The 18797-nt window shown below is 41.6% G+C and overlaps 1 protein-coding gene across 2 annotated transcripts in view; it reads left to right on the forward strand.

Moving 5' to 3' along the window:
• The window catches only part of Acat2 (Acetyl-CoA acetyltransferase 2), a 124213-nt gene that overhangs the window by 26394 nt on the left and 79022 nt on the right, over positions 1–18797 (forward strand). For both annotated transcript variants that reach the window (XM_067100276.1, XM_067100277.1), the window contains 2 exons: positions 2855–3054; positions 16119–16348. In XM_067100276.1, coding sequence (XP_066956377.1) covers positions 2855–3054; positions 16119–16348 — 430 coding nt within the window. The remainder of the gene's footprint in view (positions 1–2854; positions 3055–16118; positions 16349–18797) is intronic.

An 18797-nucleotide genomic window follows, 5' to 3' on the forward strand; every position in this document is an offset into this window, starting at 1 on the left:
GCCCGTGGTCCCGTTCGCGAGACTGGCTCAACTCGCCCTGCTTGCCTCTGAGTCCACAGCTTACCACCCAGTCTAGATCACGTTTGTGGTGCTGCTCGTCTCGGCCCTGCTCGGTTTTTCCGAATCAGGTTCTCGGCACTGTTCGAATGAACTTCTGCTCTTCCCAGGAAAGCGTTTTGCCACGGCACAAGTGCTCTTCTTCCCCCTGTGTGGCAATCATCTCCTTCGGTTGATTATTGCTCATGGTCTGCCTCTCCTACTGGTCTTACTGGCAGGACAGGTGGGGGTACTCTTTCTCCTCACCTGTTCTCTTTTTCCTCTTGGTTGTTCCGAGAGGCGCAAGACGGACAGAGGGAGCGCTGACGAATTTGTCTTTCTTCAGAGTTTGGCTGCCTGGTGTGCTTTCGGTGTTGGTCCCCCGATTGTCTTGTAGTAGTACAACCAGATAGCCGGGGAGGGCTTCTTGGGATCTGTCAAGGTCACCCTCCAAGGAGGGAGGTACAGGAACTTCACGCTTCGGAAGCAGCGAGGGTCTTCCTCTTCAAGTTACGATCGCTCTCGTTTCTCGGAGAACTTTGCACCGATTCGTAAGCGCAAGGATCCCCGGGACAGGACTGCTGCTCCCCCAATGAATAATCTACATCACTTACAACCCTTACAGTTCCCGGAGGGGCCAAGAGTTTTGGGGGCCACTGTGGTCCTTGCTTGCGAGAGCGTTCTCGACCAGATGAATAGTTTTCTTCGGAAAGGCGTTCATTCAGGTAGAGACACCAAGCTCCTCCCCAGCCTTGACAGAGTACGAATTCTTCTTGCCTCGGACGGTCTTGCCGACTGCAGGTTGTTCTGACTCTGCTTCATCTGGACTGGGTTCTCTCTCTCTGCTTCTCCTTGCTGTGAAGGGTATTCTCTCCCACATCGAGAGGCGGCGATCTTGGAGGACACCTCTTGATTTCCTCCAGGCAGTCTCCTGATGGATCCATGATCCTTCACATTTAGGCTTTCTCTCCTCGGATACGACCATTCCTGGAGAGAACCCTGCTTTCTGGAGACTGGTCCTGTCTGAGGGTGGGTCTTCCTACACCAGGCGGCAATCTGTGGGCAATTCTGGCGCTAAGAAGGACTTTGTCCTAATTCGGATCTCAGTTTCATAAGTCCTGAGTTGGCTCGACCCTTAGGAACGAACCTTTACTTGGTTCTGCCTTTCTCTTTCAGAGATTTGCCAGATACTACGGTAATCAAGGTTCGTACCAGGGCACTGCCTTGTCCTTCGAACAGTGGCCAAGACCTTTGGGTCTTTGTCATCTTGGCTCGACCTTAAGTTTAGGCCAGCCCTCCTCAGTAAGGTGCCAAATTTTTTGGGGAGCCTTGGGGTACAATGTACCTGGAGCACCCACCACTCGTAGTGGATGGACAGTTGTTTATTTTCAGTGTAGATGACAAAATTGTTTGGTTATTTTTATTTTTTGGTACTGTGCCCAGGGCAAGGGCACTTAATGATGCTCTGCCAGCCAACGGAATACTCCTTGGCTGCAAAGCTCCCACTTAAGTAGAGGCGATCCTTGGCTATACTGCCGCGCCACTAAAAGTTAAGATGGGCACCAACCAGAGGCAGTATTCTCCTGCAATAGCTTTCTGAGCTGATGAGGAACGACAAGCATGGTTTTCCAATGCTAGCAACTTTGTCTGTTTCAAATTCATTATATAATAGCTTAATGTTTTGGAATGGAATATGTCCATGTGTCCCACCTCCTGTCAATGTAGGATTCAGCTATGTAATTACTGTACTTGGTAAGTTACTTATATGAAAATATTTACTAATAAAATTAAATTTCATATATGCTTACCAAGTAATTACAGAATCAGAGCCCGCCCTCCTCCCCTCGGATGGACATAAGGGCGGAAACAGAATGAGGTTGTCTGCTAAGTCGTTCCTAGTATTCCCGTTAGTGGGTGGGACTGGTCACCTACACTAAACAATTGGAGCGCTACCGCGGATTTTAAGAATTAAGGTGCCGCATGAGTGGAAAGAATAGCTATTTAATTACTTGGTAAGTATATGTATATGAAACTTAATTTTATTATTATGAAAATATAATTTTTCCCAAGTCCTATACAGGCAGTCCTTGGTTATCGGCGGGGGTTCCATTCTGGGGGGTGTGATGATAACTGAAAATTGCCACTAACCGAAAATCGGCGATTTTCTGGCTTATCGGCGCCGAAAAGTGCTGATATTCAGTTATCGGCGCCTCTGTTAGGTATGTATTGGCGCCAATACCCAATTATCGGCCCCGATAAGGGGAAATTGACGATGTTCGGCGCTGAAAATTGCCGATTTTCGTTGCTAGACAAGGCCCATAAAACCGGATCGTCATTAACCGAGCTCACCGTTAACTGGAGACTGCCTGTATAATAGTGAACTATTGCTAAAATAATTTATTTAGTATTCATGGTAAAATTTTTGAATGAAGAATCTGACAGTGCAACATTTTCTTTATGTATCTTTGTAACATTCATACTGTAGAAAGCATTGCACATGTGTTAATAACCAAACTGATGTTTGAAATTGAAAGATAATACTCTTACTGTGAAGTTTGATGTCTAATCCCCATATTTGTTCCTTGAATAGAGATGATAATGTACATCACCATAGTGGAACATGTACTTCTTAATTGCCTAAATTCCAGGTAGCAAGGAGGAAATGTGGCTGTTGCTGAAACTCGCAACTTTTGTTCAAAATCTTTATCGTAATCTCAAGATGTGATTATTTGGCAAGTTTTTCTTTTGTGATGTTAAACTGTAATTATAAATACTTTATGCAAAACTAATTTTAATTAATCACCTTTATTCTCTGTAGGTCCATCTCCTTAGGATATCAAGCAATCATGCTTGGTGATACTTCGTTGGTTGTGTGTGGAGGGCAGGAGAGCATGAGTCAAGCCCCTCATTGTGTGAATATGCGAACACCAACCAAAATGGGTCATGCATCCATGATGGATTCAATGTTGACTGATGGGTTGACAGATGCCTTCCATAATTACCACATGGGTATAACAGGTAAGAGAGAAGAATGTATATTAACAGAAACCTATTAATGATTTTTATTTTTTACCAGACAATCTTAATATTCTCATGGTCATGCATTTGTAATAAATTTCATTGGTTAGGAGTGCTGAAGGTTTAAATGTAATATGTTAGGAGCAGTTTAGTGCTCCTTATTGTAATTTTAAATTAGTGATCTGTTTAAACTACCCAGTAATACTGTTAGTGGAGTTCCTTATAATCTTTCTACTTCCATTTAGGAGATGAACAGTAATAAGTGCCAAAAATAATTTTATCCAAATTTGAGTAATTTTGTTTTGACTTTGCAGTGCCAAAATTAAGTTCATTCAGGTAATTTAGAAAGCAAAAAATAACAGTTATGGGAATAAAGTTCAGTAAATTCATAACATAAAAGAACTTGTATTTCTGAGATAAGTGTCAGAGATCAGATCCATGTGGGGTCAGTCATTTAGGTAATGTGTTATACTTAGGTATGTCTTATACTGTATCATATTTTATATAGTATTTTATGTAAAGTGTAAAGTTGGCCCCTGTTTATTGTATATGTAATCAGTATATGTAGGCTAGTTTATTTTTTGTTTGAAAATATTCAAAATAAAAAATATATAAAATAATGTTGATAATTATTAAATCATACATCTTTAGAACGTGTTCCACTGTTTATGTAAGGTCTTGGAAAGCTAAGATTGCCAAAGATATTTTACATTGAAAGTATTTCATAAATAGATTGAATTTACATAAATGAGCTGGAAGTGGATCATATATATTATGCTTACCCAGTTTTTGGTAAGGATTCATCTGTACCACTCTTAGAGGAGTACCACTTATGGGTCTTCTTTTGTATACTGTAAGTAGTATTAAAGGTCCTTTGCAACATGCGCATTAAAGGTCCTTTGCAACATCCTGTGGTTCCTGATTGTTTATATTATATTTTATCTTTGAAAATCTCTGCTTTCATGTTATTTTATTCTATCCACCTTTTACCTTAAATTTTGTGCTTAAATCACCTATCATCTCTCAGTAATAGTGCATTCTAATTCTTTACATAACACTTCACTTATTGTTTGCAGTATGGTCAATAGATAAGATTATAAGAGTATAAAACCACCAAAATTTTTGAATTTTCAGTGTCTAGAAGTGCTTTAGAAATCCTTCAAAATATATTCATAAAAAATCCTATGCTCAGCATATTAAGTTTTCATTCTACACATTGTTTGAAACTGGCTCAACTGTTAAAATACGTTGGGGTCTTTACTCATGTAGGCTTTAAATGAAGGACGATTCTAGTAAAGCAGCCAAAGCTTCTGATAGTATGACTGAAACAAAGATTTCTGTTTCTGTTAGTGGATTTTCTCTTATTTAAAAAAAAAATCACTTTCAGTTAATGGGAGGCATTTTGGACTGATGAAATTGACAATAACAAATGCAAATAGGTTAAACCAACAGTTAGATGGTGGTGGTCTTCATTTCAAAAAGAATGCAGACTGAAGTAATATAATCCCATCTTTGAATTGATGGACAACACTTGATAATCAGATATAAAAAATCAAGCCTTTGAAGAAAATTTTGATGGAATGATTGTTTTCATTTGATCTAATTGTTAGATTTTTAAGATGTTTGCAAAGTAATAAATAAGATTAATATAATCAATAAGAACAAATCTTTGAAAGTCAAGAATAGTAACCAGTGTTAAAAAGGATGGCTGCATCATGGTAGTTAATTTTGTATTAAGTCTTCTTAATTTCCCTTATGATTCTTTTCTCTTGTATGTTAATAGATGTTTGAGAAACATCTGATGAAAGTTTCAGCAAATGCCGCACAAAAGTTAGGCATTGTTCGTAAGTCCTCCTATATTTATAACACAGTGATAAAACCAGTGCAACTTGTTTTAGGTTATTTGTTCTTCCTTTAGAATACTGTTGTCTGGTGTGGATGTCTGCTTTTGCCAGAGATTTATTTCTTTTAGTTATAGTTGTTCGTGATGGTAGGTTTCTCGGTTTCCTAATAGTAGCATTTATGACTTGGACCATTGACGGATGGTCACTGTTGTCACTTTTTCATAAGCTGTATTTTCATATAAGTAACTTACCAAGTAATTACATAGCTATTAGTTTCAAATTGCTCGGCCGCTTAAATTTTGAAAATTGTGGTAGCGCTCTTGTTTTGTGTAGGTGACTAGCCCCACCCACTTTCGGGGAACGAGGAACAATGTAGCAAAGAGCTTCAGTTTGTTTCTGCTGGCTTATGACTGAACATCAGTTGTAAGAAGCAGCTTGTTTTGAATTCTGATTGCTGACTAGTTGATATTTTCCATATTGATGAAGTATTTTACCTTTGTTCCCCTTCGGCGTGTTTAGCGACACAGTAAACCCCCCGTATTCGCGGTCTCACGATTCGCGGACTCACCTATTTGCGGATTTCTCCATGGAATATATGTATGCATTATTCGCTGAAAATTTGCTCATTTGTGTTATTTTTCACTGAGAAATATTCACTAATTACAGTACTGTATTTTCATATACTTTTCATGACTAAATGCACTTTTTTTGATAAAACTATTAAAATACTCAGGTACTTGGGTAGTGCTGAGTTACGATAATTAGCCTTATGTTAATTCGATTTTGTGATGGGGTAAGCAATTAATACTGATATGACAGTATTTATAAAATATTTTTAAATTTTGTGCGGGCGCAGGCAGCAGCATACAATCAGGCAGCAAGAGAGAGCAAATTACAATAGACCAACTTCTTTTCCTCCATCTCTTTATTCCATCTTTTAGTTAAAAAAGTAAAAGAGAGTAATAAAAGTATTTAGTAACGTTATACTCTTGCATAAATGCGCACAGCCATAAACACCTGAACGAGAAACTGTTGTTTTGCTTATAATCAAATCGAATAACAACAGCTGTTTTGCTTGTATTTCAACCATCATACGGTAGTAAACAAGTACCGTAGTTATAGCACAAATGACGTTAAATAGAACAGGACTGGTATATTTTTACATTATACCCTTATTTGGTATGGATAAAAGATCGGCGAGGAAATATACCGCTAAATTTAAGCTGCAAGTTGTAGCTGAAGCTGAGAAAACAGTTGCTCAAGCTGCTAACGTCTATAGATTATCGTGCATTGGCAACATGGATGAAACTCGATCGTAATTAAAGTTGGAGAGAAAGTATTTTAATCAGAACTACTGGGCATGAAAGAACACATATCACTGCTATTTTTACGTCAATAAACGATAATACATAAAGCTCGTATTATGATGAAATCAAGCGAAAATAGCGAATGAAATCTTGAATTTTTTTTTTACATAAAACAAACATGGCCCCAGATGGCCAACGTCATCTATTAACGAAAAAAATAGCTAAATTAATTTCACAACGAGACGTATTTAAGTTATGTTTAGACTTAAAAACACTTTGTATAACGTAAAATAACCTTGCCTCATGTAAATACAGTATGTAGAGATTCATTTACACTAACTAGAAGCTCAATACGGCGAAATAAACTTACCGTGTAATGATTTCCAAACCAAAACATTGATCACTATGATCGCAATTTATAATACAAAAGCAGTATAAGAATATATACAATACAGTATTATTGGATACAGTGAATTAAAGCATAATGTTTTAAAAGACCCATGGAAAAGATGAATATTTGTTATGTTGATGTTTGTATAATACGATATTGTGTGAATATAGAGGACAGTATAATGTAGGCTAGGTTACCATATATTTATACAATATACCATGGTGTAGGCTAAGCTAATTCTTGTTTGTTATTCAATTTCTCTTTGTACTGAATTATCATAAGTCACTCTGCATGAACCTCTAGAATTAGGTGATATTAATAATTACTATACTGTGTATGTATAGAGTATACTTTATAGTGTAGGCTAGGCTACCACATAATGTTGAATACAGGCAGTCCCCTGTTAACGGTGGGTTGGGTTAACAGAGATCTGGGTTTACGGCGCCTATCTAGCGACGAAAATCGGCAATTTTTGGCGCCAAAAATCGAATATTTCCACTTAACGCGCCAGTGGAGTGTTAGTGGATGAGGTGGCTGCTCCTCTCGCCAACTCTCAGCCAAAGGTCCCTGTCATACTCCCCTAAACCTGGGAGGAGGCATACTGGAAGTCCAGGGGAGGTCAGTGGGCTCTGCCCATGGGTAGTCACCCCCTCAGTCAAGCCTGTTGTTACATCCCAGGCTGCGACAGACAGTCATTGGAAAGCCGTCAATATGGAAGTGTGTCGTTTGTCGTCTAGTTCCGAGGTGTCCAGTTCTGATGAGGCGCCAGTGGCGTTTGCTGATGAGTCTCGGCCATTGTAAAGGCATGCAGCGGATGTGGACCGACCTTCTCCACTGCCCTGTAAGAGGCTCAGAGAACCTGTTCGTAACCCACAGCCTTCATGCAGCACCTGGGACAGTCCAGAGCACTTTTCTACTGAGCGCCCTGCGGTAGAGCGCCAATCCTTGGCTCCCAAGTGTTCTTCCTGTATTCATAAGCGCCCTTCATCCTCATCTAAGCAGCAGTTGTCTCACGGGCACCCAGCAACGCATGAGTGCCCAAGCGTCCAGTCCCAGCTTTCGAGTGCCCGGCGCTGACACCCGACCTTCCAGCACCAGCTTCCGGGCCCCCGGCTCCTCCTCGTCAGCTGCCTGGTTCAGGTCCTCCTGCTCCTGTGGTGTTTGATCTGTCGTTGGTGCCCATCCAACTTGACATTTTTGGTTTACTTAAGAAGGCACCTTCCTCAGCTAAGGCTTTGATGGACTTGTCTTTATCCCTGATTTCATCGGAAGAGGAAGACCTAGACCAGGACACTGCTTCCTCATCTTATGCAGCCTTGCTGTGGTATTTGCTGCTAAGCTTTCCAGACTTTTTACTTCAGTGGCCCCGGTTTCCCTACTTTGACCTTCATGATGAGTAACCGGCCTGTTGATTCTTCTAGTCTCCCTAAGATGGTTCTTTCCTCCTCTTCAAGGAAAGCCTTGAGAGAAATTGAAGATTGGCTTTCAGAGAAGAGAGAGAGAGTTTTCCTCCCTCTTGATTTTCTTGGAGGAGGTATTTATCTTATGCCACAGGAAAAGCTCCTTCTTTGGGAGTTGCTCCCTCCTCCCAGGGGGACTTCTCTGGTCTCATTGACTCGTTGCGTAGGTCAGCATTCTTGTTGGCGAAGGTGATGTTCTTGTTGACAGAGCTTGATCACCTGCTCAAGAACGTTTTTAAGGTTTTTGAGGTCTTGAGTTTTTAGATTCGTCGGTAGGAGCTCTCGTGAGGAAGATTAAAGACAACTGTGTCTTACCTGAAGATTGTGCTTCGGACTGGCTGAGTGTCCTCTCATGCGCAGACAAGGCATCAGAGTCGGCTCCCAGGAGCTGGCCGCTCTCTTTGCTATGGGTTCTTAAGAAAGAGCATCTATGGTGTTCGTTCACCACCAAGGGAGTTACTTTTTCTCAGAAGTAAGCTCTTCTCTTCTCACTTTTAGACTGCCATCATCTCATTCCCAAATCCACCGTAAATGAGATTGCTTCGGACCTCCAAAAGAAGCCCATGCAGGACTTCTTAGCGCAATCAACGAGACGCCCTAAGGAGTTGGCCGCCTTTGGAGCCAAGTCGGTCTCTCCTCTCCAACCTCAGTCCTTTCATGGCAGCAGACAGAGGTCCCAGTCTAGACCTCGGTCAAATGTTCGCTTCTCTGCCTGGACAACAAAAAAGAAGACCTCCTCCAAGCCTTCCTCCCAGAAGTGAAGACTCTGTCCTCTGTGCTCCAGTAGGAGCCAGACTCCTTTTTTGGGAGAGATGGAGAGCAAGGGGAGCAGAACAATGGATCTTGAAAGTTCTGAGGGAGGGCTACTCCACCCTGTTCAGGGAAGAGCCACCTTTAGTCAATTCTCCAATTGTATTGACTGCCTACTCAGTAGGCTTGGAGAAGTATTTGGCCCTGTCAGAAGAATTCGCATCCCTCCTCAGGAAGAGAGCAGTAGAAGTGGTCGAAGCTGTCAGAACAGAAGGGTTTTACAATCGTCTTTTTGTAGTCCCCAATTTATCAGGGGTGTTGGAGACCTGTCCTCGATGTCAGTTCCTTGAATTTCTTCATCCAAAAGGTGAAATTCAGTATGGAAATGAACTAGACAGTCCTGTCATCCATTCACCAGGGCGATTGGATGATCACCATTGACATGCAGGATGCATACTTCCCTGTTCCCATCCATCCAGACTCCAGGAAGTACCTCAGGTTCATTTTGAGAAACAGAGTTTATCAGTTTCAAGCCCTGTGCTTCGACCTCTCTACAGCTCCTCAAGTCTTTACTCGAGTTCTCGCCCCTCTAGCAAAGTGGCTCCATCTTCTGGGCATCTACATCTCCCTGTATTTGGACGATTGGTTCCTTTGATCCCCTTCGAAGGAGAAGTGCACAGAGGATCTTCAGAAGACCCTTCTCCTAGCTCAAGAATTAGGATTATTAGTCAACCTCTGAAGTTCCAACTGACTCCGAAACAGGAAATTCTTTATTTTGGGGGTGAAGATCAACTCTCGGAGTTTTCGGGCATTTCCGTCCCCCAAGAGAGTCGAATCCTGCCTGCAGATGGTGAGCAGTTTTCCCTCTCTCCAGTCTTGCTCAGCCAACCAGTGGATGAGCCTTCTAGAAACCCTGGCTTCCATTGCACAGTTTGCCAGGTTAGGAACACTCCACATTAGAGTGCTGCAGTTCTTCCTGAGAGCCAGCTGGGACAGGAGAGTTCATCCGGACTCGTTTGTGTTTCCTTTAACTCGGAGATAAAAACAGATTTGCGATGGTGAAAGTTCGAAAGCAGACTTTTGGAAGGAAAATCTCTCCTCCCTCTGAGCCCCAGCCTAGACTTCTACTCAGACGCCTCAGATCTGGGTTGGGGAGCTCTTCTAGGAAACAGGGAAATTTCTGGGACATGGGCCCTGGAACAGAGAAAACTGCACATCGTCAGGGAATTGAAGGCACTTCATTTGGGCCTTCAATCCTTTGTGACAGAGGTTTTCAACAAGATAGTGGTAGTCCACTCAGACAACACCGCTTCCCTGTCTTACATTAAGAAACAAGGAGGGACCCACTCTTTCTCCCTCTGCAAGCCAGCAAGGGATCTTCTGTGGATAGAACAGAATTTCACCAGGATCGTCACTTGGTTTATTCAAGGCAAACTAAATGTGTTGGCAGATGAGCTGAGCCGTCACAGGAAGGTTCTCCCCGCACAGTGGACTCTGGATCCACTGGTTTGCTCCCACCTGTGGAAATTGGGGAAAACTGACCCTAGACCTCCCTGCAACCTCCAGGACAACAGACGCATGCATGCTACAGGACTGGTCAAACATGAACCTTTATGCATTCCCACCACTCAGCATGGTAAGGGAAGTTTTAAACAAGTTTCAGGCCCATCAAAATGTGACGGTGACCTTAGTAGCCCCATTTTGGCCTCTAAACCCCATTTTGGCCTCTTAAGAAGTGGTTCCCGGATCTTCTCGGACTTTCTGAGAATACTTCCATAAAAACCAAGTCTTCTCATACAGCCTTATTTCAGGCGCTTCCATCGACGATTATCCACTCTTGCCTTGACAGAATTCAGACTGTCAGGAAACTCATTAGAGCAAAAGGCATAAGACCAGCTGCACAGCTGAGTGTAGACGTCAATCCTCTAGCAAGGTCTACCAAGCTAAATGGACAGCCTTCTGCAGTTGGTGTAGAAGACACAACATCTCGTTTTCTCAGATGTCTATAACACAGATTGCGGATTTTGTGCTCTTTTTGAGATCCTCTAAGAGGCCTGTCTTCCTCTACCAGTAGAGGTTACAGGGCCATGCTGGGCTCTTTCATCACAGTGGTTTAGATCTATCTTCGAACCAGGATCTTTCAGACCTTATTAAACCTTTTGACTCTTCCAGACAGAAGAAGTTGGAGTTAGTCGCATGGAACCTAGATGTACAGTACGATAGTCCTGAAATTGCTTTCTGGTCCCCATTTTGAGCCCCTTTGTTCGACGTCATTATGGGATCTTACTAGAAAGACCCTCTTCCTTGTGGCTTTAGCAACTGCTAAGCGGGTCAGTGAGTTTCATGCTATTGATAAAAGGATTGGGTTCTTGCAAGGAGAAGCAGTCTGTTCTTTTACCCTTGGTTTTCTGGCCAAGAACGAGAATCCATCCAAGCCATGGCCACATTCTTTTACCATTAAGAACTTAATGGAGATCTTGGGCCCAGAAGAGGAAGAGAGAGCTCTTTGCCCTGTGAGAGCATTAAGATACTACTTGCATAGGACCAAGAGAATCAGAGGACCTGCTAGTAACCTATGGTGCCCTGTTAAAAATCCTTCCCGACCCCTTTCTAAGAATGCCCTGTCGTTCTTTCTAGGGGACCTTATTGCTGAAGCGCATTCCCGGATTCGAGAGGACGTTTTGCCTTCGTTTGAAGTTAAAGCACGAGATCAGAGCGGTTGATACCTCGTTAGCTTTTAGACATACCTTGTCTCTCTCCTCTATTCTTCAATTGACATATTGGAGGTGTAATTCGATTTTTGCAACTCGTTACTTATGTGAAGTGGAAACGGTATTTGAAAACTGCAGTACCTTGGGTCCGTTGTTAGTGGCTGGCATGGTTTTCGGGGATGAAGTGTAGAAAGCATGCTTTCTATCCTTGTTCTCTTTGCCTTGACATATGATGTTGAGTCTTAGGGGACCCTGGGAGTACCATGTACTTGGAGTACCCACCAGTTTTTTAGTGGATGGGTAGTGGCTTTTTATTGTGTGGTGTAGATGACAGCATTGTCTGGTTGTTTTTATTGTGGTACTGCACCCATGGCAGGGGCAACTATTGATGCTTTGCTAGCCATCGGAAATGTCCTTCGTTGCAAAGCTCCCACTTAAGTAGAGGCGCTCCATGGTTATACCGCCATGCCACTACAGGATAAGATGAGCTCCAACCAGAGGCAGCATCTACCTGCAGTAGCTCCCTTACAGGTAAGGAAAAAACAAGCTAGCAACTTTTCTGTTCTCAAATTCATTACCATTACTAATGTTTTGGAGCAGAATATGTCCATGTATTCCATCTCCTGTCAGTGCAGGATTCAGCTATGTAATTTACATGGTAAGTTACTTATGTGAAAATGTTATTTTCATTATGAAATTAAGTTTCATATATACTTACAAAGTAATTACATAATCGGAGTCCTCTCTCCTCCCCTCGCATGGACATAAGGCCATAAACAAACTGACGTTCTTTGCTACGTTGTTCCTCTTGTTCCCCCAAAGTGGGCGGGGCTAATCACCTATACAAAACAAAAGAAGAGCTACCGTTATTTTCAAAATTTAAGCTGCTGTGTGATTTGAAACTAATGGCTATGTAATTGCTTGGTAAGTATATATGAAACTTAATTTTATCATGAAAATAACATTTTAACAGAGATCTTTCACATTCACGATTGATCCCTGATCCCCTTTACCTGCTGAGAGCATCCAAATTTGCTGAAAAGCAGTACCAATATGCAGTAAATGTGGCTCACTGTCGAACTTCTCAGTTTCAGAGGTCCTTTATTCCTCACACTGTTGGACTGTGGAACAGCCTCCCAGAGGATGTTGTGCAATTGAAACTTCAGGAGTTCAAGCAAAGGTGCAATACATTACTGTACTACCCTAATACTATTCTCCGTGCATTTTAATACTTTTTTATCTGTTTATTAATTTATTATTTATTGATTTATTAATTTATTTTTCTATTTTGATAAGCAAGGTCTCTGTATTTTCCTTTACCTCTCTTACTTCTTCCTAACAGACACCACATGCTTTGGAAGCTTGAATTTCAAGTCAATGGCCTCTGTGTGTTTGTTCCATATGAATAGGTTTCATCTTCTGAATAATAATAATAACATAATAATAGTAATAATAATAATAATCATAATAATCATAATCATAATAAAAAACTGGCTAGTGTTCATACTTCGGTAAAGAGAAACATATTAACAGTGTTTATACAGCAGTTTATTCTATATACAAGAGAAGAAAGTGAAATATGAGGGGATAAATCGGAATTTCCCGCTGGCGGATTCTGGTACTAAAGGTATTATTCTGGAGTTTCTTTTGTCATTGATGTTCCAGCCAGCCCAATGGTCATTTTCAAGATGTATGAGACAATTCTGGAGACAAGGGGGTGTGGGTGGTGGTATATAGGGGGCCATTGATGCAGGTGAGAGCAGTGCTGAATTCTCATTGGTTGCTAGGTGATTATTGTCCCTGAGGGAAGCCTTCTCCCACAGACCAATGGTTGCACCCTTTCCTTTGTGCAAGCGTTAGGGAATGTTAGGGGTGGATGTGGTAGCACAGTACTGGGAGGATCGTTGCCAGTGGATGTAGGCTCCTAATTGGTTCGCTCGCCAGGGATGCTGGCAGGCTGTGCTCTTCATGCCGACTTCTGGAGGAAATATGTACCAAAAAGGCCCCTTTCTCCATCAGTAGGGGCCATTAGCCAACCCAAATAGATTGAGTAGTGGTAGGTTCTCCCTTTTGTGTTCTGTTTGCAAATTTCTGTTTGGGAGCTGTTGTGCAGAGAATATTTACCAGCATAGAAAAGCCACAGATCTATGTACAGGAAGTCCCTAGTTATTTGGGGGCGGAGGGTGGGTTCCATTCCTGACGGTGTGACGTTAACTGAAAATGGACAATAAAAGCTCCGATCCCTGGTTATCAACGCCCATCCCCTGTTATCAGAGCTGATAACCGGGGATCGATGCTGCTGTTAAGTAGGGATTGGTGCCGAAAATCCAGTTATCGTCATCGCTAGACAAGTGCTGTAAAACTGGATCGTTGATAACCGGGGCCGCCAATAACCAGGGACTGCTTGTACAGTACTTTACATCAACGACACCCTTGTCAGCGCTAGTACTGAAGAAGAGGTAAAGCACATTCCACTCTCACAGTTGCCTCGGCTTTTTTTTTTTTATTGAATACAGCTGCGATTGCCACCACCTGTTCCTTGATGCCCTTGTCAAGCAACAGGAGGAGAGCTTCAGTATGAGGGTGTATGTGAAACCCATGAACCTGGGTATGTGTCTTAATGGAGAGAGTTGGTGCCCTTAGAGTTATAAATGATCCACCATCAGCACCTTTGTCAAAAGCGCTCTCGTGCAGTGCTCCTCTTGGAAGGGCATACATGCTGAGCTTGAGGATGTTGCCCAGGTCCTCATCAATAATGGGCATATGAACTGTGGCATTGACAGGTGCATTAGGAGAGTCATGGATAAATGGTACCATCAGGAACCTTGCCCTGCTACCCCTAATGGCATAAAGCTATTCTATAGGGGTATATTTCATAACTATAAAAAAAGACGAGTGTGCCATCAGATCCATCTTTGAAGGGAATGTCAGCCCATCTGACCCGGAGAAAAAGATCAAGCTCATGATATAGTACAGCAGTAGAAAGACCGGCAACCCGGTGATGAAAAATAACCCAGTCTCCTTCACACAGGATCCCTTGAAGAGAATCAACATGGTCTACCAATACAAATGCCTCATCCAAGAGTTCCTTGGTGCCTACATTGGTATGAGTACCCTGTGCTTCTCTAAGAGGATCTCCTGCCATGCTCAAGAAGGCGCCTTATATAACCACACCAGGACTGCACATAACATCAGAATAAAAAGCTGTGACATTATTACTGATATTGAGAGAATCGATCATATGACCGACCGTTGTCACCTCTGTCTCCTGGAAGCCCTTCACATCGGGAGTTAGAAGCCCAGTCTAAATACCACTCGTTTCCTCCCTACATAGGCACGAAAAGTATGGCCTGCCAGCATCCCTGGTGAGCAAACCAATCAAGAGCCTCCATCCATTGGCAGCAATACTTCCAGTACCACCACCCCCACCCTCACATCCTCTAATGCTCGCGCAAGGGAAAGGGTGCATCCATTGGTGTAAGGAAGAAGGCTTCGCTCTGGAACACTAATCACCTGGCAACCAATGACAATTCAGCGCTGCTCTCGCCTGCATAGCTGGTCACCTGTATATCACCACCCACACCTCCTTGTTTTCAGAATTGTTTCACCCATATTGAGAATGACCATTGGGCTGGTCGGAATGTCGACAACAAAAGAAACTCCATGAGTAATACCTGAAGTACCCAGAATCCATCTGCTGGAAATTCTACAGATTTATACCTCTGTATTTCACTACCTTCTTTTGTATAGAGAGTAAAACTGCTGTATAAACACTGTTAATATATTTCCCTTTACCGAAGTATGAACATTGGCCAGTTACTGACCAAAACTAGCTTAGGAGAGAAAAGAATTACTGTACAGTATAGGGAAAATTGAGAAGACTCAATACAAAATTAACTTGAATAATACTACTACTACTACTACTACTACTACTACTGCTACTACTACAGGCAGTCCCCGCTTACCGGCAGCATCGGTTAACAGCATTTTGGGGTTACAACGCATGGCTAGTGATGCAGTTAACCAGATTTTCGACACTGGTAAGCGATTTTCGCTGCCAGTAAGCAGTTTCTCAGCATCGGTAAGCTGTTTATCAGTGCTGATAACCAGTTATCAGCGCTGATATCCGGTTAATGGCACCGTTAAGCGGTTTTATCGGTGTTATTATCACCGATTTTTGGTTAGTGGCACTTGACCAGGAACGGAACCCCCACTGTTAACCGTGGACTGCCTGTAATGTTATAACATCTAACACAGTAAGGTAGTGAAATGATATTAATTTAGAATCTGAAAAATGATTGGTGGTATGAGGAGGGGGGAACAAGAGATTATACATTTTTACTGTAAAGTTACTCGGACTGGCTATATATGGCTCATTTGAATAAGAGCAAAGGGTTTGCTCTCATGAAGCAGTAGATTCACAAAGCTAGTATATTTTAGAGCTCAGAATGGTAGCAAAAGCATAATCTTGTAATGGATTGAATTTATTTGTTAAGATTGTACTTACAGGTGGTTTGCAGGAATGGATTTTAAGTATTTTTCAAGTTCTGACAGATACATTTGGGTACAGTACTTAATATTTTTTGTTTGTGTTTTTGCAGCAGAGAATGTGGCTCAACGGTGGCATATAAACAGAGAACAGCAGGATGCATTTGCCCTTAAGTCACAGCAAAAGACAGAGGAAGCTCAGAAGGCAGGCCATTTTGATCAAGAGATTGTCCCTGTTATTGTTCCTGGGCGCAGAACTCCCATTGAAGTGAAAGAGGATGAATTTCCTCGTCATGGCTCTTCCGCTGAAGGTCTAGCCAGGTTAAAACCTTGTTTTGTCACTGTGAGTCTAGCTTACAATGCTTCCCCTAAATTAAGTAAAAATATTAATTCCCATCTTTCTTTAGGCTTTTAAAAGAAAATACTTATAAACCATTATTAAAAAATTATTATTATTATTATTATTATTATTATTATTATTATTATTATTATTATTATTATTATTATTATTATTATTAATATTTATTTTTTTGTCTATTTCAGTCATCCTATTCGACTGGGTGGTATTTATAGTGTGGGGTTCCAGGTTGCATCCTGCCTCCTAGGAGTCCATCACTTTTCTCATCACATTTCTCACTATGTGCGCTGTTTCTAATAGCACGCTCTTATGCGTGAGTCCTGGAGCTACTTCGGCGTCTAGTTTTTCCAGGTTCCTTTTCAGGGGTCTTGGGATCGTGTCCAGTGTTCCTATGATTATGGGTACAATTCCCACTGGCATATCCTATATCCTTCTTATTTCTATTTCAGGTCTGGATATTTATCAATTTTTTCTCTCTCTTTCTCATCTACTCTGGTGTCCCATAGTACTGTGACATCAGTGAGTGATACTTTCTTCTTGATTTTGTCAATCAGCATCAAGCCTAGTCTATTGGCATGTATCATTCTATGTGTTCTGATAACATAGTCTCAGAGGATCTTTGCCTGACCGTTTTCTGTCACTCCCTCAGGTTGGTGTTCGTACCACTTATTACTGCAAGCTAGCTGACGTTTCTTGCACAGGCTCCTGTGGAGGGCTTGTGCTACTGAATCATGATTCTTTTTGTACTGGTTCTGTCCATGTGCCTGACACTCGCTTGCTATATGGTATATGGTCTCGGTTTTCATATTGCACATCCTGCATATGGGCGAGTTGTTATTTCCATCTATTGTTCTTTGGACGTATTTGGGCTTGATCTTGTGCCACTGTTAATATTCCCTCAGTTTCCTTCTTGGGTTCTCCCCTGTGTAGCCATTGCCATGTTCATTGCTGGCTAGTTCTTTAGTCTGTCTCATGTACTCTCTGTGCATTGGTTTGCTGTGCCATTCCTCTGTTCTATTTTTCATTTTCCTCTGTTCTGTTTTTCATTTGCCTGTCTCTGTATATTTCTGGGTCTTCATCTACTTTTATCAGTTCTTCTTCCCATGCATTCCCTAGCTACTCGTCTTTACTGGTTTTCAGGTATTGCCCCATTGCTTTACTTTCGATGTTGTTGTAGTTCAATATGCTTAGTGGACCTTTCCGTCCATCCTTTCGTGTTAGATATACAGTAGTCTGTCTGTATTTGCTCTTGGTTGTAGTACTTTGTGTATTGTCATGTGTTTTCTAGTTTTCTGGTCTGTGCTGCAGAGTTCAGCTTTCGTCCACTCCACTACCCCTGTGCTGTATCTGATTACTGGCACTGCCCATGAGTTTGTGGCTTTTATCATGTTTTGGCGTTGAGTTTTGACTTGAGTGTCACCATAAGTCTCTGCATATATTCTTTCCTGAACATATCCTTCATTTCTGGGTGTTTTATATACTCCTCCTATTATTCCCAGGTATTTGTATCCTGTTTCATCTATGTATTTGATGTATTTCCGTCTGGGAAGCTTTATCCCTTCAGTCCTTGTCACTTTGCCTTTTATTATTATTATTATTATTATTATTATTATTATTATTATTATCGAGGTTTGAAAATTTTTAGTGAAAATTATTATTATTATTATTATTATTATTATTATTATTATTATTATTATTATTATTATTATTATTATTATTTTGTTCTTCTTGGGGGGTCTATCACAGTCATCCTATTCATCTGGGTGGTTTTTGTAGTGGGGGGTTCCTGGTTGTACCCTGCCTCCTTGGGAGTCCATCACTTTTCTCATCACTTTTCTCACTATGTGCGCTGTTTCTAGTAGCACACTCTTCTGCATGAGTCCTGGAGCTACTTCGTCATCTAGTTTTTCCAGATTCCTTTTCAGGGATCTTGGGATCATTCCTAGTGTTCCTGTGATTATGGGTACAATTTCCATTGGCATATCCCCTATCCTTCTTATTTCAATTTTTCAGGTCTTGATACTTTATCAATTTTTTCTCTTTCTTTCTCATCTACTCTGGTGTTCCATGGTATTGCACATCAATGAGTGATACTTTCTTCTTGATTTTGTCAATCAATGTCACGTCTGGTGTATTGGCACGTATCACCCTATCTGTTTTGATACCGTAGTCCCAGTGGATCTTTGCCTGATTATTTTCTATCACTCCCTCAGGCTGGTGTTTGAACCACTTATTACAGCAACCTAGCTGGTGTTTCTTGCACAGGCTCCAGTAGAGGGCTTTTGTTACTGAATCATGCCGCCTTTTGTACTGGTTCTGTGCAAGCGCCGGACATTCGCTTGCTATGTGATATATGGTCTCTGTTTTCATATTGCACTTCCTGCATATGGGTGAGATGTTACTCCCATCTATTGTTCTTTGAACACATCTGGTT

This window comes from Macrobrachium rosenbergii, chromosome 56 (genome assembly GCF_040412425.1).
Source record: "Macrobrachium rosenbergii isolate ZJJX-2024 chromosome 56, ASM4041242v1, whole genome shotgun sequence".
Taxonomy (NCBI): Eukaryota; Metazoa; Arthropoda; class Malacostraca; order Decapoda; family Palaemonidae; genus Macrobrachium; species Macrobrachium rosenbergii.